The sequence below is a fragment of the Ammodytes marinus genome, assembly GCF_949987685.1.
Source record: "Ammodytes marinus genome assembly, chromosome: 19".
NCBI classification, from domain to species: domain Eukaryota; kingdom Metazoa; phylum Chordata; class Actinopteri; order Uranoscopiformes; family Ammodytidae; genus Ammodytes; species Ammodytes marinus.
In genome coordinates, this window is record NC_137223.1 from 15,849,456 (window position 1) to 15,877,359 (window position 27,904).

Consider the following 27,904-nt stretch of genomic DNA (forward strand, 5'->3'; position numbering starts at 1 on the left):
ACTGCAACAAAGGCCGGGGCCAATATGGTACGCGCTCTATCCACTACGCCACCGGAGCGCCCCATAGTCTCTTTCTTTTTAAGATGCTGATGCACTTTAATCAAATAATGTACATTATATCACAGAAATATGGAAAATACAACATTACAGTTTTTCTCAGTCGCTTTGATGCTTTTCTCACATCACTATTAACATTTGCACAGCAGTTAGTGCATTTCTCAAAACAATTAGTGCAAACTGCAAAACCTAGTGGATAACCTGCAAAAGTACATCACTTGCTCAAAATGGATAGTCTATAGTCCAATGCAAAAAAAAGGTCAGAACTCGGTGACACTACCTGAAAATGCTCAAGACAGCACTATACACTACTTGTACAGCCATTTGAAAACTACAGTAAAGTTACACATTGCTGTAGTTATGGGAGTAAGTGAGTACAAGACACTGAATACGTATATTTCACATTTTTACTGTATATGCTCTTTGCAATTCTACAGCATTGTGCAAAAGAAAAATACACTTCAGTCACTTATTTAGAACAAACATAAAAAAACACCCTTTTGGTAGAGCTGTGCACAAATGTGAACGATATAACAGGACATATTGTAACTGAACATATATAGGTAAATCATTCTGGCACATCCAGATGTTCCTGTCTGTCTGGCCACGTATTTTCATCTACATCACAATGGATATTATCCCTTGCAATGCAGCGAGGAAAGTACCTATGATAAAGAAAAGGTATAAAATTTGCTTGACAGAATTTGATAACTAGTTCAACAATTTTGTATGTAATGACTCAATCAATGAAATGAAGACTATTAGTTTTATTGGGAACGACTATTCAGCATCCATAAGTATAGTTCATTTTGACTGACATGACATAAGCAAATGACAATGTTATAAAACAGCAGAGAATTGTATGAAAGCAACTGATACATGTCCAAAAGCATTTGCAATTTGTTCAGAAGAAGGAGAAATTGCTACTCTGATGTGCTCAAATGACTAAATGTTGCGGAGGTTGAACTAATAGTTATGAGAATTTTCATTTTGATCTGAGAAAAGCACCAAAGCAACTGAGAAAAACTGTACAATAGTTCTCAAACACCAGCTTGAACATGCACAGTGAGTTTTGTTTGAACAGAACCTTTCACAAAATATGGTCAACTAGGGTATCACAAGAAGTTGGTCACAATATATGGGTGTGAGAGTAACAAAGAACATTCACTCAAGTACTGTAGGCCTACTGTCTGTTTTAAGACACTGTTTTTACAAACTTTTGCTTTGCTAGATCATTTCCTTTTGGGGTATTCCTTATTTAATATATACAGTAGTTTGATAGCTCCACCTCAACCTAATACTGCTTTATAATCTTGATTTGTATTCTTTCGATTTTAAATCATGTTGTGTCTGTTATCCAGAAGTTCAGTCCAATAGCGCTCCCTGGTGGTAATTTGACATGAGGAACAGCCTTGTCAAATATCAAAGCACAAACTGTGTACCATTTCCAGTGAGGTGATGACATTGTTATTGGAACAGTGCATTCAATCACACAAACAGAAAGGTAGCCTTGTCTTTTTGTTGATTATAATATATTCATATCTGCCTATTTTAATTGCCTATTATTTGTATATGTAGCATGGATTAAGATACCTGAGAAAGATAAATTACTGTATTTAAAGAAATAATAGAGGTCCTATTAGGTTGTTTATTGATAGTTGATGTGGGTAATTCAATAACACTCAAATTATCAATAGGCTATAAAAAAGGGGAGGGGGGAGTGGGCAGAGGACAGCTGTGGAGAGGCACTAACCCACCACCATATGCACACTGCAATCAAGAGCCATTGCAAACCATTCACCAAAAAAAGTGTCACTTCAAATCGTGTCCCAGTGCTGTATAAGCTGTGAAAGGGAACCACACTAGTGTGTCAAGCCTCCAGCACAAGCTGGTTGCTACCTCCACTGAAATAAAAAGGAAATAAATTAAAATAAACCAGTTAGACAACTCTAAAATACAATCGGGCTATGTTACAACGTTTTACAAAGATGATTAAATACAACAAAGCTATGGCAAACCAAAACTAATAAAGCAAAACTATACTAAAGCAAGACAAAAACAAAGCAAAATAAGGAGAGGCAAAATGGGGCAAAACACGCATTCAACAACCTTAACAAATGGCTCGGTAAACTAGGGGAGAGTAGGCCTACTTCATGCCACTCCAGGCAGGGGGACCTAGACAGGGAGACAACAAAAGAGCAGGCACCAGACTGAAGACACGGGGGACCCATTTGGCAACTGACAGACCAAGGCACAAAGTGAGTGGAAGACCTGCTGACACTTATGTTCAAGAGCCAACAGGGTGTTAGGCTGAACACCTGAAGGCTTTTACAACCCCACACTACACATCCATACACACAGACATAGCCTACAGTAAAGGCAGGAGGAGTATGGGAACATGATGGCTTGTCTATCGAATATGGTAGATTCATATCAGACGCAGCCAATCTCAAGTCAATGCCAATTTTGAATTTATATACATAAATTCCCTGGTAATGGATTAGTGAAAGTAAGTCTTTCAGGGAATATATTTTAAAGCCAAAATGCAAAACAAGTGGACTGAGGTGGGAAAAATGACACCCAGGAACCAAGGTTAATGGAAAAGTCTTTATTTCAACACAAAACATAAAATTTACTTTAACAAAATACAACACATATTTTTAATCACTTTAGGTGTTCAAATAAGGATGGCATCCAAGACATTGTTTTAAGGAAGACATAAAAGGTCATGGAAAGCACAATAAAACCCTCTGCCTATTATTAACACCATGTACTGTATCTATGCTAGCTCATGATTGTCAGTGGAAAAGCAATATCAAATACAAAAACAATTAAAAAAAAGATAGACAAATGCAGACTGTGATTTCCTATCAAGGCTTGCACACCATGAGTACATGAAGTTTAAGAGATTTATTTATTTTAGTCATGAGCTTAATCTTAGTGTTTCTTCCGATCCACGATCAACCTTGTTTTTAGGAAGCATTAGATTAGTGCTACCAAATGTATTCCCGTACAAAACATTAATTGCATTGATGGGGCTTTCTTTTTATATTTTAGAGTTACATTTTACGTGAAACCAATATTTGGCCTATCAACCCTAACCCGAACATTGTAATATTAATGCAGAATATATTCTGGTTTTAACTTAATAGGGAAAAAATGTAAAGTCTCAAACAACACCTGCCAACTTCCAGACAGGAACTTGTATATGATTCACGAAACTGCCTGTTGAAAAAAGTCATGAATCAAGGTTTGATAATACACACATTGCACTGGTTCACTTACAGCAGTGGTTCCCAAACTATGGGGTGGGGCCCTGTTGAGGGCTGCAGTCAGAGGTAGGCCTATTGCAGGGGGCACACATTACCCATTGGTAAAATGTAGTTTGAAACCTCCAATGGGGGAATACACCTTTTATTTAAAAGAAAATTAATTAAACTGTGAGTTAATCTGCTCAAATTGAACTGCAAATCTAGCATGCTTGGCTAACTCTCTTACCTGCAGCCGTAATCTAGAGGTAAGCTAGAGCTACTTTCAAACTAAGTTATTATTTGGGATAAGAGGCTGACCCTTTGCTTTAGAAATGCAACTTTATCCTCAGCTAGGACATGATACACATAGCTCAATTTGAATATCCAAGAATTCGCTACAGATCTAGTGTAATCTAGCCAGCTAGCTAGCTACAGTCGATAAAATGACAGTCGTCTGCTTGGAAATAAGAGGTCTATAATAATAAGGCTAATTATAGGTGTACTAAGAATATCAAGTGATCTGCTTTGCCAAAGTTATCATTGTATACTGCTTATGTGCTGTGTGAGAGGTGAGAACTGAAAGATTGAGAGGCGTAGCAACAGTAACTATGAGGAGAGAGGCTTAGCCAAAAGTAAAAACTTAACTGCATCTTAGTAATTGCTGGACAGAGCTGTCTGGGTTCATATCATTGTTATTTCAATATATTCCCCAGTATTGTAACCAGTCGATAATCAATTTGCAATCAATGTGGTTGGAGAGGGGGCCAGGAACGTTTTCCACTTCCCAAAAAAGGGGGGCATGACAGGAGAGGTTGGGGAACCACTGATTTACAGTAACAATGATCTCCTTGACAGTAACCTCCGATCATTTCAAACAATAAATAAATAAGTGTTTAATTCCATGTCAAGAAATGTAATTCTCTTTTTAAGTGTCAAATTGAGCACCATGGTATCCCGGTGACTACGAGGATACAAAAAACAGGCTCGGATTAGAAACGTCACCACGTTCCAGCAGGAATGATAGCTAAGGCTGTTTTATCGGCCCATTTCCTCTCAGCACTGGATATAAATCCCACCGAGCTTGACAAAACCTGTGAAAGATGGCGTAACTAACAATGAGCCTGTCCAGATATGAAATGTGAACGTCACCGCAAAGTCTAAACACAGGAGGAGGAGTAGAGCTGGAAGGAGACATTTTAAACAAACATTAGTCAAACTCACTCAGTCCCCCCCCCCCCCCCCGCCATTGTAGAACATAAGCGAAGTGAAACAGCTTCAGCAAAAACTACACATGTACTACACAGTATTATTGGCCATTATCAATCTTGATTTGGCTTCTTGCCATTTGCTGAGTGGTGAGGTAGAGAGGCAGGCCTCCTTTCAGCTGAAGCCAGAAATATGTTGATGGCGTTTGCACCTGGAGTGTGGCTCGGTTATATGAGAGGTCCAACATCTCTGCGCCTCTCACAGGAAACCGCCCTGTGCCTGCTAATGTACTGGAGTGTGAGTGTGAGTGTGTGTGTATATGTGTTTGAATCTATGTGACAGGCGTTTTTTGCGAATGTCAAACAGTTAATGTTTAGGTGAATATATATATATGTGTGTGTGTGTGTTGAAGAATGTCCAGGGAGTTATGCTTCTCCATAGGCTGAGGCCTTGTCTTTTAACAGGTCCAGACACAAGTGACAGCTCCAGCTCCCTGTGGAGTGAGAGAGAGACAGACAGAGAGAGAGAGAGAGAGAGATGTAGAAAGAAATGCTGAAATCCTCATCCTCCTCGTTCTTTTCCATATAGGTATAGCCTTTGCTTACAGCCCCTCTCAAACATACAGTGCATGGCATACAGTAGCGTGGACCCTCTGACCCTGATGTATAGTGAAACATATAAGAGTGGCTTGTGTACCTTCTGGAGGCTGGGTCATTGGTGGTTTCAGGCAGTACATGTGGTATCCTCTGTCGCAGTCGTCGCAGAACAGCAGCTGGTCCTGCAGCACATTGGCAGCACATAGTCAACATCATTAATATAAATATGTATCTATAAAACATGTACAGGGACAGGGGCAGAAAAATAAATATTATCCATCCCTGCAAAAAGGATATTGATGCCTAAGTAAAGAAATGAGAGGTGCACATACTGCTATAACTGTGGCTCAACTTACGCTGAATACCAGTAAGCAGCATGTATCAGTTGTAAAAGAGGTCTGGTGAGGAGCTTTCAAAATATAATGGTTCAGCTAATAGAGTTTTAACGAGGCTAAATATGTTATGCCCTAACTGCTGGTATGTCTGAAACTATCCAATAAAGATAGGTATAAACAATAAAATACTATTTTCAACCTTTACAATCCACCGTTGAGGCAATGTTTGCTATGGTGGGCATTTATTACTTTAAAGTCAACTTCTGATGTTTATATTAGAATAGTGTTTCAAAAGGTTGTATTACCTTGTAAATCACAGTGGACTAGATTTGTATGAGTGCAATACAAATTCACTTATTTCGCAACAATATAAAAAAAATCCACATCGTGGGTGATTTATTACTAGTATGTGTACCTGTGACTGCGGAAAGGTCACACCATTAAAAGGAAAACAGGTGACATTTTCAGTATACATACATCGTTCTCTGAGGTACCACAGATGCTGCAAGACTTGCACTCTATGCACTGCCACTGGTAAGTCGTCACCGCCTGCATCATGTTGTCAGTGAACTGCAGACACGTGGGGTGACCTGCGGAAAGATGGCGCGGCAAAGTGTAAACAAAGCAAAAAAGGCAAGGAAGGTTGCGACCGAGTGGATTACAAGTATTTACAAAGCAAATTCACCAGTTTAGAGACGCACAGGAGACGCTCTGATTTGACAAATACTGACACACAAATAAACATATTTACTGTACATAATCAACAAAAAGATTATTTACATTAACGTACAGCTGTATCAAATCACCCCAGTTTGAGATGAATAAGACGTCCATTTAGAAAATAAATCGTTTCTCCTTTTAAAATAAGACTGCTGCGTCTTCATAAGAAGCAGCAGATAAGTGTTGAGTGTCTGCGATTGCGACAACTGTAATTGCACCAAATAGTGTTTCCAGTCCATACAGCAGGTAAAAATGTGGCGTCAAAAGCAACCTAGCCACAAAGGACAAGTGATTCTATATCTGGAAAACCCAACACAAGCAGTGATGTGTGTACAGCAAAACGCAGACAAGCAGTTTGATATCATTCCCCCCCACAAATCTACTGATGTGTTTCATAGCCTCCCCAAAGCTTCACAGTGCTGCATCACCCTAGTTTTCTCTAGGCCGTCAATGAGCCATGAATGAGCCAATATCATGGATGAAGTGTAGAAACGTTCCCTATCATCCTGAAATGGGTATATAAAAGACAAAGGTGACTTGAATAAAATACAGAGCAGAAAAGCCACTCTCTACCTCCCAAGTTAAACCGAGGGATCACAGTCAGGGAAAATAGAGCTGTGGCAGCTTGAAAGATTGGCCTATCAGCTTAAATGGGTCACCTATAACATATACTTTAGAATTGACAAAGGCATTGCACGTGGTCTACACTGATACTATTTACAGGTATATATATATATATATATTGTGGAGCGTGGGCACTCACCGGAGCGTCCACAGTCAGAGCAGGACACCAGCTCCTCGGCCTGGCCCGTCTTCCTGTTGGAGTCCTGGTCTCCAAGGCAGAAGTCACAGTAGTCGTTGGGGATGATGGATCCATCTGCGGCCTTTTGGGCTGAGAATGTAAGGAGAAGAGGATACATGAGAGCTAACTGAAACGGTTTGGTTACCCAATGTAGCTAAATGCTAGTATGGCCAGCATCTTACGTTTGTGGTTGTCGGGGCAACGTTGAGGAGATGGTGCCATCTCGGTTTCCTTCTCCTCCTCCTCCCCCTCTTCCTCTGCCAGGTGAGTGTGGGTGTAGTGGTAGCTCAGGCCTGGCCGGTTCTTGTAGCGCTTTCCACAGACTACAGATGAAACATGGAGGAGCCATTAGAAAAATGCGTACAACCTTGTGCAACATACTGTAAAGCCGCTAGTATGGTGGACTCACGGTCTGCTTGAAATCAACTGTCATCCCCATCTGAACTGGAATATAACAGGTTTTATGGAAGGAGACAGTTTTGCTGGAACTTTTACCCGCTGTCAGCATTAATTTTTGATGGTTTGCACTCTGCTTTATAGTCATTCTATGTGAATAAAAACCATCTGTACTGCAGACTGTTTCAATACATCCACCCTCAGCTGCCATACACCAGTAGTTTACCATGGGATGTACTTATATCTTCTTTCTCTAACTATGTCCGTTGTGACCACTAAAAAACACTATCAGATTTTGATGCTAACCATTATAAAGTGTTGGTGAAAGAATACATTATTGTGGCTTAGATGTAAAGAAAGAGGCTTGATCTGCTACATCCTTACAGCCAAGAAAATGTGTTTTAGTTCGAATGTGGATAAATTAAGGCAAAATAACAGGCATTTCATTGATAAGAAATATTATGGATTTTTTATAACAAGGAAGTCTTGTCAATAGGTGCAGGGACAAAAACACAAAGGTAAAGTGTATTGTCTGCCTGCTACAGCTGTTGACAAAAACAGATTATTGCCAGCAAACCCACACAAAGTTAGAGCGTTACAGGTGCCTTTTTATTCTACCAGTGGAAGTCAAAATTGTAATATATTAAAACAGGGTTGTTATGGAAGGTTTTTGTGCACTAATAATATGAAATATAGGATCTAATATTGTGCAAGCTCTTGGGGTCGTTAACTAGGGCACATTAGGGCTATAGCCATTATAGAAGTTTCTTATGTATTTCTGCCACAGCCAATTAGTTGCCATTTCTGTCGACACTTAACAGTAACCAAATTTGCATGTTTTTGCAAGCTGCAATGCTTTTCACCAAAAATCCAATCCCAAACGTTTTAAAAGCTGATCCGTGTGAAGAAATTCCACTTCTACAATGGCTGGCTACATCTGTGGATCACATCACAGCGTGGTGAGGCCTTAAGAAGCATGCATCCCTCAGCGCAAAGTTAGCTGCTGCTGCTGCTGAAGCATCATTGAATGCATGCCTCACAAGGAGCAAGCATTAGGGCACACGGAAAAGCGTTAGTGTCATGCAATGCTCGCACTGAATTCAGGAACGGACACCTGGACTAGCGTTGAGCATTTGGAGCATTGGATTTCTACCAAGAGATAGCATTCAGGCAGCCATTCCAACACACCAGATGCCAATGAGCAACAACAAAAGAGAAAAAGCCAATCAAAAAGACAGTTCATGGAGCCCCTAGAAAGTCAAGATGGCGACAGGTTCAGATACCTTCTTCAGCCCTTTTTGAGTTATGCTTTTGTTTGTGTCTATCTGGAACAGAGAAGACACACAAGCAAATAATAAAGGAAAGACAGAACAAGACACAAAATGAGGATGAGATTGATTTGTCTGAGGGCGGCAATCCACATCCCTGCATCCCCATGGCAATCCATTCCCAGGGGGGAGTCGGCTTGAGCATGTAAGTGGCATGCTAGTCAGGTCTGGATTAACAGCATTAACTCTGTCTTCATGCTCTCAGAACACAACAGGAGGAGAGGGGTGGGGGGGGGGGCATCATTGGAAGATTGGAAGATAGAGAAAAAGGCTTGTCTGCTGGAGTTCTCCAAACATATCATCTAAGAATTTAGGGAAGGCCTGTAGAGAAAAGCTTTCCTTGATGATACATAAATAAGGAACAAACACAGGTGAACCATAAGAAGCCTTTCGTTGCAGACCTAAGGGGAAGAATTTCGCTAAACTAACATGTAAACCAAAAACTGACGACACGGATCACATGATGTAAAAAAAATAATTAAAAAAATAAATAAAAAAGTTTTCTTTTCCCTTACTGTCACAGACGTACGGTTTGTCCTGGTCTTCCAAGTTAGCGGCTTCTGTCCTTCTGCGGCTGGATCCTCTGTTCTGAGAGGGAGAAACAAAAAAAGATAGATTTAAAAACCTCAGATTTACAAGGAATCATACGCTCTGCTGATTTAATGGTCGTAACGTGCTGTAGAATTAATAGTTCATCAATAACTGATTCAATCGACTTTTGTACTGGCAAAGTGGCGCTATACGGCTACTATTCTCGTCATCACCAAAAGTAAACACTGTGTCCGTCTACGTGACACCGACCTTTCCTCTGTTTCTGTTCTTCCTCTTTGGAGTATCCAGCTCAAAGTCTTCCTCATCACCGAAACCCTCTCCATTTTCATCTGCCTCCAGGACTCTCTGCAGAGGCCCAACGCACGCACACACACACACACACACACACACACACACACACACACACACACACACACACACACACACACACACACACACACACACACACACACACACACACACACACACACACACACACACACACACACACACACACACACACACACACACACACACACACACACACACACACAGAAGGAGTGACGGTTAGAAAGTTAAAGGGAGAAAAGTTATACGGGGTTCATTTTGGGATCATTTCATTCAAATCCTCTCTGTTTTATGTGTTCCTGATATCAAACTTTGCATTGCACAGACAATGAAAATGCCTTGATAATGAATGATACCGCACACAATGACATACCTGTATTTCCAGCAAAGTTTCTTCTTCTTTACAGATGTTTTTTTTTTTCTCCAGCAGGTTGTCGGACCTCAGTAGGGCCTCCAAGGCTGTGGCCTCCCCCGGGGGAACCTCTCGCTTGGGGGCCAGCTCGGCTTCTGAGGTGGTGGCGGCAGGGGAGATTTAATGGAAAGAAAAGGGAGAGATTTCTTTACGTTTCTAGATGAACAACAATCCAATTTAGTGTAAACGAAAGAGACAACTGACATGGGCAGACCAGATTCAACATTTGATAAAAACTAATGCGCACCAGCTGGAGAGTATAGCAGGAAATGCTCCATAGAAAGAAAAAAAACAGCTTATAGGCCTAAATGACATCTCTCTTTTGCTGCTGATATTTCATTGATAAGCATATTTTGCTGGGTCTATTTAAAAAAATTTCCTTTTGAAGTTTTTGAAGCAGATTATTATTTAGATCAAGCAAGACTAGTATTTTGCATGAACCAAGGAATGCATTAAGTAAGTAAAGACAACCTAAATTTGCAACTAAACTCAAAATTATTTCACAAAAAGAAGTCGACTTTAACTGGGAGAATAATTGGTAACACTTTAGTTCGATAGTCCACAGTTGACACTCAACAAGCCATCAGTTGATACGCAGTTGCATGTCAACAGTGAATGAGTTATATATCTCAACAGATACGTAACATGAATTCAACTAACTGTAAGTTAACTATAAGTTGCACTATTAGTAGATGATTAGTTGATATTCAACAGAGCTTGTTCAACAGATAAAAAAACAAGGATTCAACTAACTGTCTGTTAACTATAGGTTTCACTATTAGTAGATGTTTAGTTGATATTCAACAGTGAGTAAGTTGATACATATTTAGAATGCATTCAACTGTCAGTTAACTATAAGTTGCATATTTAGTAGATGTTGTTTTGTACACGTAGCATGCATTCAACTAACTGTCAGTTAACTATTAGTTGCATTATTAGTAGATGGTTAGTTGATATTAAACAGTGAGTTAGTTGATACTTAACAAAGCTTGTCATCAAATATGTAACATGCATTCAACCAAGTGTTAGTTAACTATACGATCATTTGATTTTGTTAATTTATTTTTACAAATAGTCTGCAACAGACATTGTACTTTTTATTACATGTTCTTTACAAATATTCAACTATCAGTTGAGTGTCAACTTCTAGTGAGTTGACTATCAACTGCTGTTATCAACCAATTCTCAACTTACGTTTCATATGGATCAACTTTCCCCCACTCACAAGGAACACATCTAATGAATGAACATTCAACCCTCTGTTGATCATATATGTTCATTGTAAAATAAAGATGAGAATGTTTTATCAATCAATAGGCACCCTGTGTAGGTGACTACCTGTTGATTGTCATATGCCTGTCGACAAACTATCAGTCAATATTCAACTTAGCATAAGTAGACAGGTCTTGGGACTGTCAAATTAAAGTGAAAACAGTTTAGTGTCTACACACTATTAACAGAGCAAAACAGAGAAAATAGTTGATTCTCAACAAACTATCAGTCGACGTTCAACTAAGCATTAGTAGAGAGGTCTTAGGACTGTCAAATTAAAGTGAAAACAGTTTAGTGTCTGTAGACACTCTACAAACTAGTAACAGTAGAAAATAGAGACAAGTTTTGCTCAACTGATGAGTAACACTGGATGACCCCAAAGTAAAGTTAAAAAATATATAGGCAGCATATCTGAACAGGAAAGAACATTTATTTGAAGTAAATTTAACTTTTTTCAGTAGTTACACAACATGTAGTTACACAGCAAGTACCATCAATACCTCTAAAAAAGACAATAAAACTAATGCATGTATTTATTTAGGTGTCACTTAGGCAATTGTTTAACGACAGATCGTCCAAAAATTGACATTCAAAAAGCTCAGTAAAGTGTACCATAACACCCAGTACCACTAGTTATGATACTGAGCAAACATATGTAATATATAACATCAGTTCTCATGAAACGCTTTGTTATGGTAAGAAAAAGATATATAATTTTGTTATGGACCAGAATATCTGAAGCTCCTAGTAGTTCGGGAGAAAATGGATTAACAGCAATGGTGAAACAAGACACACTGATTCAGCAGTTAGGTTGGACAAGTAAATGTAAAATACTTATTTTCTACTCTCTCTTCCTTGAAGTGTATGTCATTGTTGATTCTCAGTAAAACATAAAAAAAACACAACAGTGCCATTTTTTTTCATTATGGACTCAAGATAAAACAACTTAATTATCACTCTCCTGTGACCAACCACTAGTTTAACCTGGTCCTGCCACTGTTATTTGAATGAGCACATTTGAATAATTTTTCGCTCTCTTTAGATCCAGTTGTTGGGTTACTAGCCACTCCAGGCCTGCTGTACTCCTCTTCAATTGAAGCAGTCGGGCTGAAGAATCCAGGAATCTTGTCCTATCACCCAGTTGATGAACATAGAAAGAAATTATCTGATAATTACCACAAAATAGTTCAAATGCATTTTGATTTCCTTTATCTAAATCATTATAGCATTGTTGTTCCACATTAAAACACATAATGCTTTATATTGCTTTAATAAAATACATTTGGTACCCTAATCAAATAAAATTCTCACTGAACCTTGTACAGATTGAAATTATTTTTTAATTAAAGAAACATGTAATCTCTATGACCATTCTACACAACACCACATGCAGACTCAGTTTTTGCTCACTTTAGACTGAAATAGCAATGTGCACTTTGAATGTGGAACATGCAAACATTTATTCAAATACAGTTTAGTGTCTATAAACACACTTTATTTAGACAGATACTTTTGAAGCTAGGCAGCGCTAGGCTCATGCTAACGTTGCTAATATAGCTAGCGCGCTAGGCGCGGCGCTAATGCTAACGTGGCTATGCTAGCGGGAGGCCGCGTCGCTAATATATATGACATTATTCTTACATACACAAAACGATATCTCACAAATACCTCCGTTAACTCACCAATTATTCCTTTTGGCCAATGGCAGCATACTTGTGACCACCACGGGTCTTTAGTGTGAAATGGATGGGTTGGTCAAGCTGGCTTTTAGCACATAGCTTTACTGACCAGGCACACATCCATTTTTTAGCTGCCCAGGTCAGTAAAACGAGCCCTCTCTGTCTAGAAAAAGCCCTAACCACGCTGGGGCAGTTCAAGTGCTTGAAAAAGGTGGGTAATCGTAATGTCGATAATATTCGAAAATCCAGACTCCAAACATATTATCACCTTCCCAAAGTTTAAATACATATTTATAGATGTATCTATGTTTTTTTTTTATACAATTGTTAATATCAGCAATGGCTGTATAAACCTCTCAAGATTAGAGGACCTAAATAGGCCTACATAGAGTGGTGTGCAATACAATGAGAACGTATAGTGGTTACTGATAAATAACAACTATAACCTGTAGGACATTATTGATAATATTGTGAGCAGAAATTATATGAAAAAAATATATATTGATCTATTAATGTGTATTTTAAACTTTGGGAAGGTGAAAATATGTTTGGAGAGACTTTATTTAGGAAACATATTTCATTTCTAACTGTATCGACATTACGATTTCCCACTTTTTTCAAGCACTTGAACTCCCCCAGCTTGGTTGGTAAGGGCTGTTTAAGCGAGAGGCCTCGTTCTTTACTGGCAGCTAAAGAGAAGGTTGTGTGTCTGGTCAGTAAAAGCAGTAGCTATATGCTAAAGACCGCTTGACCAACCAATCCATCTCACACTGAAGACCCGTGGTGGTCACAAGTATGCTGCCATTAGCCAAAGGGAATAATTGGTGAGTTAACTGAGGTATTTGTGAGATATCGTTTTGTGTATGTAAGAATAATGTCATATATATTAGCGACGCGGCCTCCCGCTAGCATAGCCACGTTAGCATTAGCGCCGCGCCTAGCGCGCTAGCTATATTAGCAACGTTAGCATGAGCCTAGCGCTGCCTAGCTTCAAAAGTATCTGTCTAAATAAAGTGTGTTTATAGACACTAAACTGTATTTGAATAAATGTTTGCATGTTCCACATTCAAAGTGCACATTGCTATTTCAGTCTAAAGTGAGCAAAAACTGAGTCTGCATGTGGTGTTGTGTAGAATGGTCATAGAGATTACATGTTTCTTTAATTAAAAAATAATTTCAATCTGTACAAGGTTCAGTGAGAATTTTATTTGATTAGGGTACCAAATGTATTTTATTAAAGCAATATAAAGCATTATGTGTTTTAATGTGGAACAACAATGCTATAATGATTTAGATAAAGGAAATCAAAATGCATTTGAACTATTTTGTGGTAATTATCAGATAATTTCTTTCTATGTTCATCAACTGGGTGATAGGACAAGATTCCTGGATTCTTCAGCCCGACTGCTTCAATTGAAGAGGAGTACAGCAGGCCTGGAGTGGCTAGTAACCCAACAACTGGATCTAAAGAGAGCGAAAAATTATTCAAATGTGCTCATTCAAATAACAGTGGCAGGACCAGGTTAAACTAGTGGTTGGTCACAGGAGAGTGATAATTAAGTTGTTTTATCTTGAGTCCATAATGGAAAAAAAATGGCACTGTTGTGTTTTTTTTATGTTTTACTGAGAATCAACAATGACATACACTTCAAGGAAGAGAGAGTAGAAAATAAGTATTTTACATTTACTTGTCCAACCTAACTGCTGAATCAGTGTGTCTTGTTTCACCATTGCTGTTAATCCATTTTCTCCCGAACTACTAGGAGCTTCAGATATTCTGGTCCATAACAAAATTATATATCTTTTTCTTACCATAACAAAGCGTTTCATGAGAACTGATGTTATATATTACATATGTTTGCTCAGTATCATAACTAGTGGTACTGGGTGTTATGGTACACTTTACTGAGCTTTTTGAATGTCAATTTTTGGACGATCTGTCGTTAAACAATTGCCTAAGTGACACCTAAATAAATACATGCATTAGTTTTATTGTCTTTTTTAGAGGTATTGATGGTACTTGCTGTGTAACTACATGTTGTGTAACTACTGAAAAAAGTTAAATTTACTTCAAATAAATGTTCTTTCCTGTTCAGATATGCTGCCTATATATTTTTTAACTTTACTTTGGGGTCATCCAGTGTTACTCATCAGTTGAGCAAAACTTGTCTCTATTTTCTACTGTTACTAGTTTGTAGAGTGTCTACAGACACTAAACTGTTTTCACTTTAATTTGACAGTCCTAAGACCTCTCTACTAATGCTTAGTTGAACGTCGACTGATAGTTTGTTGAGAATCAACTATTTTCTCTGTTTTGCTCTGTTAATAGTGTGTAGACACTAAACTGTTTTCACTTTAATTTGACAGTCCCAAGACCTGTCAACTTATGCTAAGTTGAATATTGACTGATAGTTTGTCGACAGGCATATGACAATCAACAGGTAGTCACCTACACAGGGTGCCTATTGATTGATAAAACATTCTCATCTTTATTTTACAATGAACATATATGATCAACAGAGGGTTGAATGTTCATTCATTAGATGTGTTCCTTGTGAGTGGGGGAAAGTTGATCCATATGAAACGTAAGTTGAGAATTGGTTGATAACAGCAGTTGATAGTCAACTTACTAGAAGTTGACACTCAACTGATAGTTGAATATTTGTAAAGAACATGTAATAAAAAGTACAATGTCTGTTGCAGACTATTTGTAAAAATAAATTAACAAAATAAAATGATCGTATAGTTAACTAACACTTGGTTGAATGCATGTTACATATTTGATGACAAGCTTTGTTAAGTATCAACTAACTCACTGTTTAATATCAACTAACCATCTACTAATAATGCAACTAATAGTTAACTGACAGTTAGTTGAATGCATGCTACGTGTACAAAACAACATCTACTAAACATGCAACTTATAGTTAACTGACAGTTGAATGCATTCTAAATATGTATCAACTTACTCACTGTTGAATATCAACTAAACATCTACTAATAGTGAAACCTATAGTTAACAGACAGTTAGTTGAATCCTTGTTTTTTTATCTGTTGAACAAGCTCTGTTGAATATCAACTAATCATCTACTAATAGTGCAACTTATAGTTAACTTACAGTTAGTTGAATTCATGTTACGTATCTGTTGAGATATGTAAACTCATTCACTGTTGACATGCAACTGCGTATCAACTGATGGCTTGTTGAGTGTCAACTGTGGACTATCGAACTAAAGTGTTACCGAATAATTTCCAACGTAAAAAATTTAAAGTATTTTAGATCAATCAGGATATTTTTAACAGTCTTCATCTTTCCTCCTCTCTCTCTCTCTCTCTCTCTCTTTTTCATTCCTTGCTGCAGCATTGACTGTCCGTCCTTTTTCTTTGAACTACTAATACCAGGATGAAAACAGAATGAAAAGTGGGTTTTGTGATAAGACAGGCAGGGAGCCAGCAGGGCCACTGAAGCTGCAGAATATTCTTATTGAATACAAAGCTGCTGTATACCTCTGGGTCTCCTCTTTTCCCTCCTCCCCTCCTCTCATTTCTTTGTATGTATTTGTGTAGGTTGAGCTGGCACTGACTAGACATTTCCTCCCTCCCTGCTCCATATCCCCTCACCCACAGTCCCAAAACCTGCCCCCCTTCCTTCACCTCTGTTCTCTGCTGACCCCCTACTTCGTCTTCTGAACTAAATCCCTCCTCTCCCGCACTTTCTTTGCCCTAACTCACCCTCCTTCCCCCTTTAGCTTTGCCAGCAAAAAGCATGTCAAATAGTGCCCTCTGTCCCCAAACACCCCACAACAAAAAAACGTCCAAACACAACTCATACTGATCTGAATGCAGTGTGTATCTTAACCGGGCACAGTTATTTAATGTCTTCTGTTTTTCGCGAGGAGCTTTACACATTTCGAAAAGATTATCCGTGATGGGAAAGTATCCAGAATTTTTAGAGCTTGACCCATACTACTGCATATAAATAGTATTTTTACTTTATGGAAGTGCAATACTAAATCACTGGAGTGACCCTCTTATGTAAAACATATCTGGTATTTATTCCTTTTTTTGTAACCCTCATCAGATTAAACTGTTTATAATGAGGTAAGCAAAATGGCTGTTGAGACATGGCCGCCACCACGTTGAGCTTGGGACATGGGGGGATGGGGGAGCAGAGGATCTTCAAAACAAGGAATTCAATTTGGGTTTCAAAAGTATTTCAAAGCAACCTTGACACAAAGCCCCCTGTGTATCTTCACACACACACACACACACACACACACACACACACACACACACACACACACACACACACACACACACACACACACACACACACACACACACACACACACACCACTCTGCTCAGGACGCATTAAATAAACATAAAGCATTTTCAAAAGCAGTGAAAGGAGAGCACTAGCATTCCCCGTTATGATAGATATCTGGGCCAAAGTGCAGAATTGGATCAGTGAAAAAATGTAACTTTTACTCTTTCACCCTATTGGCTACAAAGGCTTTCCTGCTGCTGTTAGTAGTATAGTTTTTTCTTTCCCTCCACATGCTTTGGTTGGTCGTTTTAGTTGGTGGCTGCTCTTGGGAGTTCCTCCCCCCTCTCTGAAAATGACTCTGTCCTCTGCTTTAAGCTGAATCGCTCATGGTGGAAAGCTCTGGAGTATTATATTGCGTCTGGAAGAGGGCGAGGGGGAAACAATAGTGTGGCAAAGCCGAAACAAAGACTTGCCTTTATCCCCCCCCCCACATTATCAGGTTCCTGGGGCATTCCTTTGCTAAAATCCCCTATCTATAACACACACAGGAATGGATGCACACACACACACACACACACACACACACACACACACACACACACACAAACGTAAAGCACACACTTCCACCTCATAAGACTCACTTACATTCTAATGCCTCATGGACAAATGATTATAGAGGCCCGGTTAGGGTGCTTCTGTGCTGCAAGGAAGAGCGAGAGTCATGAGTGCGCTTATGTGCGTGTGTGTGTGTGTGTGTGTGTGTGTGTGTGTGTGTGTGTGTGTGTGTGTGTGTGTGTGTGTGTGTGTGTGTGTGTGTGTGTGTGTGTGTGTACTGCCAGAGAACAGTAAGAGGAGGCATTGATTCAGGGGAGAGAATGAACCTGGAGACCTGGTGAGAGAGACGGGGCTAACCAGAGCCAGATGGTCAGATAGCGAACATTAACGCCACTGAGCACGAGTACAGAGGGTGCAAACACGCAGCAGAGTATATGTGCATTTAGGTGAAGGTGGCATGAATACTAAAAATGTGGGTGGATGCACCCATTAAAGTGGCTTTCTTTGTATATACTGGGGGTCAGTACTGCTGTGACCACTGAGCATGCATGTCAATGTGCTGCAGGGCGGTGTGTGTGTGTGTGTGTGTGTGTGTGTGTTGTTTGTCTTACCTAGTCGAAGCTCACACAGGCGGAGCTGGGGATCTAGGGGTGGGTGGAGTCGCCGTTTCTTTCTCCAGCAACGAGCAGGGTAGGTATACATCTGTCCTGCCGCTTGGCCTGGAATTACACACACACACACAAACACACAAAAACAGTCATATATCGACGTACACACATGCAGACACACAGGCACACAGGAAGAATTTTAACAACCACTGGCAAGCTTACCATTTGAACAAAACTTGCATTGAGTAGCCACACACACACACACACACACACACACACACACACACACACACACACACACACACACACACACACACACACACACACACACACACAGTGAATTGGTCTAGCTTGCCTTACACCTAATATGTCCAAGTGCTCAGGCTTAAAGACCACATATTCAGAAAAGTGATGCTCTTATGACCAAATTCAAGAAACCCACAAAACATGACATGTGTGGGGCCAATGTTTTGGCTTCTTCATCAGACATATCCGTGTTTTATTCAATTGTTCTCCTATGAACAAATGTAAACCATTTAGCTTTTATCACTATCTTACTGAAGCAGGCTTCTTGGACATGAATTTGAAAATGTTGCTCTCTTCGGTTCTATGCTAACATACTCTGCCAATAGCTTTAGTAGAAGGCCAAGATCCAGTAAAGAAGCTTTTTTGGTTTGTTTTTTTCCCTGTCAGCTTAAGCACAGAAATTTTTAAGAAAAAGGGGGTGTGGTGGGGGGGTGGTGGAGGGGGGATAAACCCAGAATAAATGCATTTGATGTGAGTTAGGTCTGCCACAAAGTACAGGGTGGGGCCAGAAGGGCTTTGCATTCAAGATAGAGAGCAGGCTATTTGTGTCCAGCTCTCTGTAAAGAGCAAATTGTTCCCCTTTGACTGTGCAGGCGACCCAGATGTGCATAAAGCATTCTGGCTGCTCGTCTCGGGATAAATCAGCAAGTGGCGGTAACTCATAAAATATACAAAAGTGGCTGCTTTTTTATTTATTTGGGGGCGTGGATGTCTATTTTTTTCATTGTTTCTATCCAACCATATTCATGCATTTATGCTTATTCACTTAAAGCGGAGAAGATTGATGCAACTCTTTGTACACTCAATATAAGGCAATAGCCAGCAGCTATTTAGCTTAGCTTAGCAAAAGGATACAAAAATGGAGGGAAGAGGCTCGCCTGGCTGTGTCCAGAGATAACACAATCTGCCTACGCCTCCACAGCTCACTAATTGACAGGTTTGATTTCACCGTGAGTCTAAATTGGTTGTCATGGCAAACACGGTCACCCAAGACTCCATTAAATCACTAGAAATAGTCTGGCACAGTAAAACCACAACCTTGTTTTTACAGTAGCCTACAGCTTTGTTTTTGTATGGATTCATTTTTAAACTTTGGACAGAGCCAGGCTAGCTGTTTCCAGGTAATATGCTTAGCTTAGCTAACCAGCAGCTGGCTGTTGCTACAAATATAGCTTAAAGTTAGGCTGTAAGCGTTGTTTCATCTAAGTCCTGCCAAGAAACTGATCGGGGTATTTCCCAAAATGTCAAACGATTCCTTGGATATAAGTGAGAAAGTACCAAATGGACAAAAGATGGAGAATATATTGGGAGAGTATGAGTATTATAGAATTAGAATATTTCTATATATTTAAGGCAGTATCAGTGGAATTAATTTGTTCAGTCACATGTTAGACGGAGCTTCTCACCTGGCTGGCGTTGGCGCTTTTCCATCCAGATGTAGCAGTTGTTTTGCGCCACACCAGTTTGCGAGTCCAGGAATGGCATGCGCACACTGCGCTCAGCACGCAGACGGGCATTGTAGCTGCGACAGTGTTCGATGGCATCTCTATAGAACTGGTCACCGAGCCTGAAGACAGACATACAGAGAATGTGGCATATGAGCAGACAAGAAAAAACAAAAAACATACAATTACGGCTGCAAGCTGTAATTTAGTAAATATAATTAAAACAACTGCCCCATTCATTCACCATCTGAATTGTAAAAAAACTATCTCTTTGCAGAACTCAAGTCAGCCAGAAGCAAAATTGTTGTACTATGTTTGACATTGATCAAGGCCATTTGCAGCATACTGATTCGATTTCTGTTTAATTCCTGCTAAACGCTCATATTGTTTGGATGGTTAATGGCAATAGCATGTGCAGAGCACCTGATGAATTTGGTACGGACTGCAAAATCCAAGTATGAGCTGGTCCTGGATTTCTTCATGTTCTGTGTGGTGTGTACAGTCTTGATGCAGCATACATCAGATGCAACACAAAGACAGAACATCTGCGCCGGCCGAGTGCACAATGAGGGCTGTGAGAGGACACACATACAGGAAATGACGACGAGCCATAGGAATAAAAGAAATGCCCAGCCCCACTGATAGATAAGTGAGAGTGGCAGATCAATTCCACACAACAGACGGGCTACAAACACACACACACACACACACACACACACACACACACACACACACACACACACACACACACACACACACACACACACACACACACACACACACACACACACACACACACACACACACACACACACTACCGATTAACCAGACCAGAGAGAAAGATGGAAGAAAGGATAGTTACTGGGGTCTGATCCTAAGCCAGCACGGGCACACATGGCTCTGCTTCAGAGAATCACAGTGACAGGACTGAACTAGTCAACCATCCTTGGGCACAGTTTACTGCTCTGTTACTTTTATTAAAGGAGACAGCCATAAAGGGGAAATTTGTTGCAAGTATCTCCTAAGTATGGTGTCCAGACATTGTCCTCATTTAAGGCCAACATAATCAATGACAGAGAGGGTGGAAAAAGTTGCAAGCAGAGAGAAGATCTCTCACTCTTCAGGATTTCCTATTATTCCTTCCATCTTGTTGGTGCGTAGCCATCTTTGACCGTGTCTCTTTGACTGGCAGAGCAGAGACGGCTCTCTGTGGATCCTTTACACAGATATGTAAAGAATGCCAAGCTGGACAAAGAGCAGCACTCTGTGCACACTGAATCTCACAAAGATGTGCAGTGTTGTGGGAGGTGGAGGAAGTGGAGGGCGGATGGACGGATGAAGGAAGAAGAAGATGGGTGGGGGATGTGGCAACAGGGAGTAAACCAGGTGTTCTATACAGATAAAGTAGAAAGAAGGGAAGCAGGTATGAAAGCAGTACTATATTTGCTGGAAAACGGAAAAAATATGATTATAAAGAGGGAAACCTGGATCATGTTTATTACAGATTAAGGTTCCCCCCTCACAGCTGTGTTATAGCGATGCTCTTCACACTCTTGTAAAATGTGATTTACACCTCAATTTCGGCTAATGCATCTGGATAAAGATCAGGATCAGAGATGAATGGGAGATTTGTTGCTTTTTTCCCCACATTCGGATAGTTGCTGAGCGATCGATCAAGATGGAGAAAAAAAACATAGAGAGCAAAAAAAAAGAGTAGGTACTATACTTTATTGCCTTTTTCTCACATGACAGCAGGATCATGACAAATGTCCCTGACTCGAGCATATGATATACATAGGGAAAGGACGAGATTTGACATGTTAAGTATTGGGATTTAGAGGTGCTGTTAGGTGGATTTATTTTACCTTTGGAGGGAGCCAGGACAAAGTGTTTCCCACCCACTTTCAGCTTCGGTGCTAAGCTAAGCTAACCAAACCATCTGGTGGCTCGAGCTTCATATGTGCAGCACAAATGCTGTACGATAGTTGTATCTGTCTTCTCATCTAACTGGCAAGAAAGCAAATATGGTATTTTCTCAAAATGTCCACATATTGTCTTTCGTTCATTCAGGTACCACTTTTCAGAGGGTTAAAGGTAGAGTCAGCGATTCTAGACAACACTAGTTGTCAAAATCTGTTTTTGCGGCAGTGGATTCACACTGGTACAGGTAGCGTATTTAAAAGGAGATATTCACAGATTTTGTTAAAAGTGATTTTGAAAATAAGATTTTTCCAGAATAGGTGCCTTTAACTTAGCAGAGTTACATAATGAGCAGGTGATGTACTCCAAAAATAATGTATCTATTCACGTAACCATCACTATAGCGAGGATGCAGTTGAAAAAGCAGCACAGCATATAAGAAGTGAAAACCCCCTAGAATGGCTTTGTGTATGTAGCCTACAGTACAACGTCTGGGCTTGAGCACACGTGGAGGTCGCTGGCTGAGGTTTCCGTCCAGAGACCTGCAGAGATGAGGAACACAGCTGCTGTTTCTGGTGGTATTTCCTTTTTTTTTTTTTTTAACAGTATGACAAACCAGCAGCCAGCTCTCCAGAAGAGGATTCTTGTCAAATAACTCACATTCCCAGGAGTGAAGAAGCGCTGCCTGCCACTGCTTTCACTATTTGTTTCCTTTAGAGCTAAAGTGCCAGTGTGTGGACCTGCAGACGTTTCTAGTCCACCTTTCCATATTTTCCCTCCCGCCATGTCACCTCGTACAGTAGCTACGTTTCTATCCCATCTCCAACGTCTGCATGATGTCCAACCCCGGGCTGCTTTTACATTCTTACTTACATAAGTAAGTATGCCTGCTCTGCATTTGCTTGAGGGGTTGTGTTCGGTTAAGTGAAAGTAAAGAGTGCGTGTGTATGTTTGTGCATCTGCATGCCTGGAAAGCTCGTCTGTCAGTGGGTTTCCGTGGGCACGGAGAGACCCTGAACCCGATTCCACCATCAGAGACATTTACTGTGCTCCTGGTTGGGCCCATTAGTCGACTGTATGGCTGATCCTAGTGTCTGTGCTTATGTAAGTCGAGCTTGTATGTTGGGGGAATGCATTCCTCCTGGTCAACAGCTTCCTGGATACTGATGGAATCTGCAGTTGCTGTGTGTGTGTGTGTGTGTGTGTGTGTGTGTGTGTGTGTGTGTGTGTGTGTGTGTGTGTGTGTGTGTGTGTGTGTGTGTGTGTGTGTGTGTATACCACAATGATTGTCTCAATTGCTCCCATACTGGCACAGAGGAGCTTTGTGTGTGAAGGTCAACATTTACCGGTCAGTATTTCAGACAAAGAGATTATGGACATCATAAATATAATCAAATTTACACCTAATCCTTAGCAGAGGGGTAGAGGAGGCCTTTATGAATCTGTTTACCATGTCTTCCGTCACGCCTCCCTATCAAGCTAACCATTATTCTGCTACGGTATTTTTGTCAGTTATGTATCGCTCACAGCACATTTTCTTCCTCCTTGCTAAATAGAATCATTAATCACTGGGATTATAAATCACTGTCAAACTTCTGTCGTGCATTTCTCTGCGCTCTCATCTGCCAGCGTTTCCTTCCTGTTTGAAAAAAGTTCTGAAATGTTTAACGTGAGACATATTTGTTTTTGTGATACTGGAATGATGAGTCGATTATTCTACTTTGTCAGCAGACAGACAATTAAAATGCGACATTAGATTATGCTTAACTGAGAAGATTGTAATCTCCTCTCTATCACATCTGAAAGTGAATTTATTAATATCTTTGGTGATCTTTTTTTTTACACTTAATAAACCAAATCATGTTAAATATGGTTTTGTACTTATTTTCTGATGTGTTAAAGTGGGTAATAAATCCCATTTACTATACAAACTACACTGTGCCTTTGACATAGAGTAATTTTGAAAAATACAAAACTGAAAAATGCCCCCTGATGAGCTGATAATAGCTTGCATGAGAGACTTTACTGGCGCTCATGACCTCACTCACTCAGCTCACAAAGTCACGGCTAAGTGGAAACTACATTTTATACAGGCAGCTAACTCTTTTACAATACAATACAATACTCTTCAGCAGTCAGCCTGGCAGACACATCTTGCTGATAAAGCTTGCAGAGCTGCCCACTAGATGGTACATCAGTTTCAAAGGTATACATTTTTAACAAGACAGATATTATAGTGTCAGGGAATGATGGAAAAGGATGGAAAAGGTTTAGGCAAAAGATAATGAAGGGAGAGGAAGTCCACTGTTGGCTATAGGTAAGAGGCCCCAAAGAGAGTGCAGGCCAGAGTGACTGGCTGCATGTGGGCACTGATAGGGCGTCTTCTTTGTGGCACATAGGCCGAGCAGCGGGGAAGAGGAGGAGCGAAGGAGGTAGAATGGGAGGGAAGAGGAGGGGCCGCTATGTCCCGGGGCGCACGTGTTCCCTTTCAAACCCTGTCACACTCATTTTCTCTCAAATGCGCGGATGTGTGTACGCACGAGCGCACTCCCGCACACAAAAACGCGCACACTTGTCCGGTGCAAACAGACACACACACACACACACACACACACACACACACACACACACACACACACACACATAGGGGAATGAAAGGGAAAGGTGCAGAGTGCAGACAGGGGGACGAAAGGAGGAGGAAGAGGAGGAGTAGGGAGAGAGATAGAGCAAGCAGCAAAAGAGGAAAAGGGTTTTGCAAAAGGGGAAACCCTGATTCAGATGCTGCTGTTGTTTTGGTCTGGAGCTGGAGCGACAACTCGCTTCCACTCACTCAGCATGAGATCATGGGGGAAGACATGTCTCTCCAACAGACATGCCATTTGATATTGTGAAGAATAACATACACACATCTCTGCTCTCCCTCTTAGAAATATCTCATTCACAAACACACAGACACACAGACACACACACACACCAAAACATAAAGAAAGAAACATGTGCCAGTTCCATGTGCAGAACAGGAAAAAAGAAAAGTAAAAAAAAGGATTGATCCCTGCATGGAGCTTTTTATGAAAAAAAGGAAAGAAAATGTTCCTGGCCATTTAATTCCCCATGCCTGGAAACCATTCCCGGACATTCCCATTCCCCGGGCTCGGATAGACAAAGGCCAGAGTTTGCCCCTGTGCTGAGGGTGGAGTATGAATGTATGCAATAAAGGCAGCCAGTCAGACAGACAGACAGAAATCCCCCCACCAAAACCTGCATCATTCACTCACGCTCCCTCACACGCAGATTGGGGGAAGGGCAGGCAGCAATGGACAACAACCCACGCATGTAACAAACACACACATTAAAAACACACCCCCCTCACTGCCTTCCAACACACACACACATACACCTTATCTCCTATACCTTCCCCCTTAATCTCACCCCATGCAAAGACAGCCAAGCCACACTTTCTACCTCCGCGCTTTTGTCCGTAATAAAAAAACAAAACCTGATGATGAGACTGAGGCAAAAGGGAATCATAGTCGTTTTTGCGAGCAACATGGACACACCTCTGCATATGAATGATGTTGCTCATTTGAATACCTCTCATGTTGGCACTTGATTAGGTCCTGCCGTGCATGCGGCCTTCCAAGGTTTCAATCACAAAAGGAGTCTTTGTAGGAATGGGAGTTTTGAATAAATCAAGCATACATACAGGGATAATAACGACTGGATGAGTGCAGAGAGGAAGCCAGACGTATTTACCGCTGGCTGCTGACGACGGCTGTAATTCGTCTTTTTAGGGCAGAAGCATTGGCACGTCCCCCATTGACTGACTGCATTTGATTTATACCCACACCACATCTCATCGTGAGGACACACATATCACAAGCCCTAACCCTATTGTCTGGAGCAGACAGTGGAGTCAAACAACTGCGCCTGCCGAAAAAGTACCACAACAGAATTTCCCATGACAATAACTCATATGTTACTTGATATTATCTCTTGCGCTCCACCACACCATCACCTAGCGTACATGTACACAGACAGCTGTCTCTTTTATTGGTGGTGCTGTGACTGGGCTTATGTCTATTTAGGAAGGTGGAGTCACACACATATGCATTGTTATCCAATGAAAATAGGATTTGGAGGGGTGGGGGAGGAAGGAGGGTGGGAGGTGAGAGGGGCAAGTCCTGTATAGTATATGGAGGGCAGATGGGGTTCCCTTCCTCCAGCTCTCTCTCTGCCCCTATGCATCAGCCTGTCTGTCTTTACATGTTACCTCTCCCTCTCTCAACAGATGGACCCAAGCAAATACTGGGACAGTTCCTAATCTGCTGCTCTAGATGCACAACTATGTACACACACACACACACACACACACACACACACACACACACACACACACACACACACACACACACACACACACACACACACACACACACACACACACTGTATACATTCTCTACTGCCTAATCTGTTTTAGTAGAATACAGCAGCTTAAACCCTAGTGTTTTGTTGTAAGTGCAGGGTGTACGGTTAGACTTTGTCTTTTTTTGGGGTTGTCAACGAAGAGCTCTATAAAAAACAAGGGCATTCTCTGCTCTCTCTCTCTTTAGCGCATGAATGGTTCTGTAAAGAAAAAAGGCTCAAGAGGGTGTTTAGCTGACTGAGAATGACTGACTGGACACATTATTACAGCATTGGATGGTTGATATCTAATTTACCCATGCCATCATCAAACGTTCTTCCATTCCTGTTAATACTATGCACTTTGTTTAAAACTTGGTTGTGGCCCCTGGTACGACAGAATTGGGGTGAAACTGTGTAACTGCACATTCCACGTGAACCGTGGTAAACATCTGCTGTCGGCCAGCAGGAGGATGTATGCGTTTACTACAGACTGAGCTGAAAGTTATGGGTGCACTTCATGCAGGGCAGACATAGGCAGGGATACATGTTAATGATTAAAACGAAAAAACCTGTGCTCATTTCATTAATAATGTATCCTTTATATCCCATTAATAACTTAGTCAGGTAAAAGATTCCAAATAACTCTTATTTGGCATTTTTTGCGGATTTTTTCAACGCTAACGTAATTTTCAATGCTAAATGGTTGATGCATTTACACATCAGAAATTGTTCATTCTCCAATGATCAAGATCACCCAGTGGCACCTTTGTTGTCCGTTATGAAAATCTAAACTTCAGGGAAACTGCACGCCCCCCTAATTGTGTATTACATCGCGGGTTCCCCTCATGCACGAAATTAGGTTAATACCGTATAACATATAATAATCTGCTATGCATTTGTCTGCGTGCATTTTCCAGTCGTAGCGAAATCTCAAGCCGCGCAGCCAGCGAGAGTAGCCCTCTCAGTGTGCGCTTCGTGAGATTAATTGCATGAAATTATCTATGCAAATTCCCCCGTCTAGCACTGACAAAGAGCCCCGCACGCAAACTTCTGTCAACCGTGTTTTGTAAAGCAGAATGTGGACGATATAGCAACTTGCTCTCCACAAGCGAAACCAATTGCGAAGGAGAAATAAGTGCGGACATTTACGCGCGGACTGAAGATGTCTTCTCTGCAGATTGTGCACGATTGCATGCCTTTAAATCGGTGGTGCACAACCACACAGCAACGATACCTGCAGTAAACACAAACACGGAGACTGTCCAACTGCATCACAAAACTGTACATTTTCTTATTTTACTCATACAACTGCGCGTTTAACCCGGTACAGATCTTTCGCGCTATCATCACATGCAATCAAACTATGCAATGATTTCATTTTAAGAAATACTCACGATTGTAGAGGATTATGAATGACAGCCGCCATTTTCCTGCAGGACTGTCGTTATATTCCAAATCTCGGTGT

General features: G+C 40.7%; 1 protein-coding gene across 2 annotated transcripts; it reads right to left on the minus strand.

Annotated features, from left to right (window-relative positions):
* Positions 1 to 4,607: 4,607 nt before the first annotated feature.
* Positions 4,608 to 27,902, minus strand: dpf3 (double PHD fingers 3). 2 transcript variants are annotated; one of them, XM_080047466.1, is made up of 12 exons: positions 27,834 to 27,902; positions 20,077 to 20,237; positions 18,368 to 18,475; positions 9,944 to 10,077; positions 9,493 to 9,588; positions 9,207 to 9,279; positions 8,647 to 8,688; positions 7,150 to 7,290; positions 6,929 to 7,057; positions 5,923 to 6,035; positions 5,211 to 5,292; positions 4,608 to 5,007 (listed from the first exon to the last, which is right to left on the minus strand). In XM_080047466.1, the coding sequence occupies exons 1-12, from the start codon at positions 27,863 to 27,865 to the stop codon at positions 4,940 to 4,942; spliced, it is 1,179 nt and encodes a 392-aa protein (XP_079903592.1). In that variant the 5' UTR covers positions 27,866 to 27,902; the 3' UTR covers positions 4,608 to 4,939. The 2 variants fall into 2 exon arrangements, with proteins under 2 accessions (XP_079903592.1, XP_079903591.1); XM_080047465.1 differs by lacking the exon at positions 8,647 to 8,688 and having other exon boundaries at positions 27,834 to 27,877.
* Positions 27,903 to 27,904: the final 2 nt, after the last annotated feature.

Excerpts from the sequence above, each read along its gene's own strand:
- dpf3 (XM_080047466.1), bottom strand. The coding sequence starts at position 27,865 with ATGGCGGCTGTCATTCATAATCCTCTACAATC. Across the intron at positions 18,476-20,076 it reads AAAGCGCCAACGCCAGCCAG|GCCAAGCGGCAGGACAGATG; the intron begins GTGAGAAGCTCC and ends GTGTAATTCCAG. Across the intron at positions 10,078-18,367 it reads CCTGTGTGAGCTTCGACTAG|AAGCCGAGCTGGCCCCCAAG; the intron begins GTAAGACAAACA and ends CCACCACCTCAG.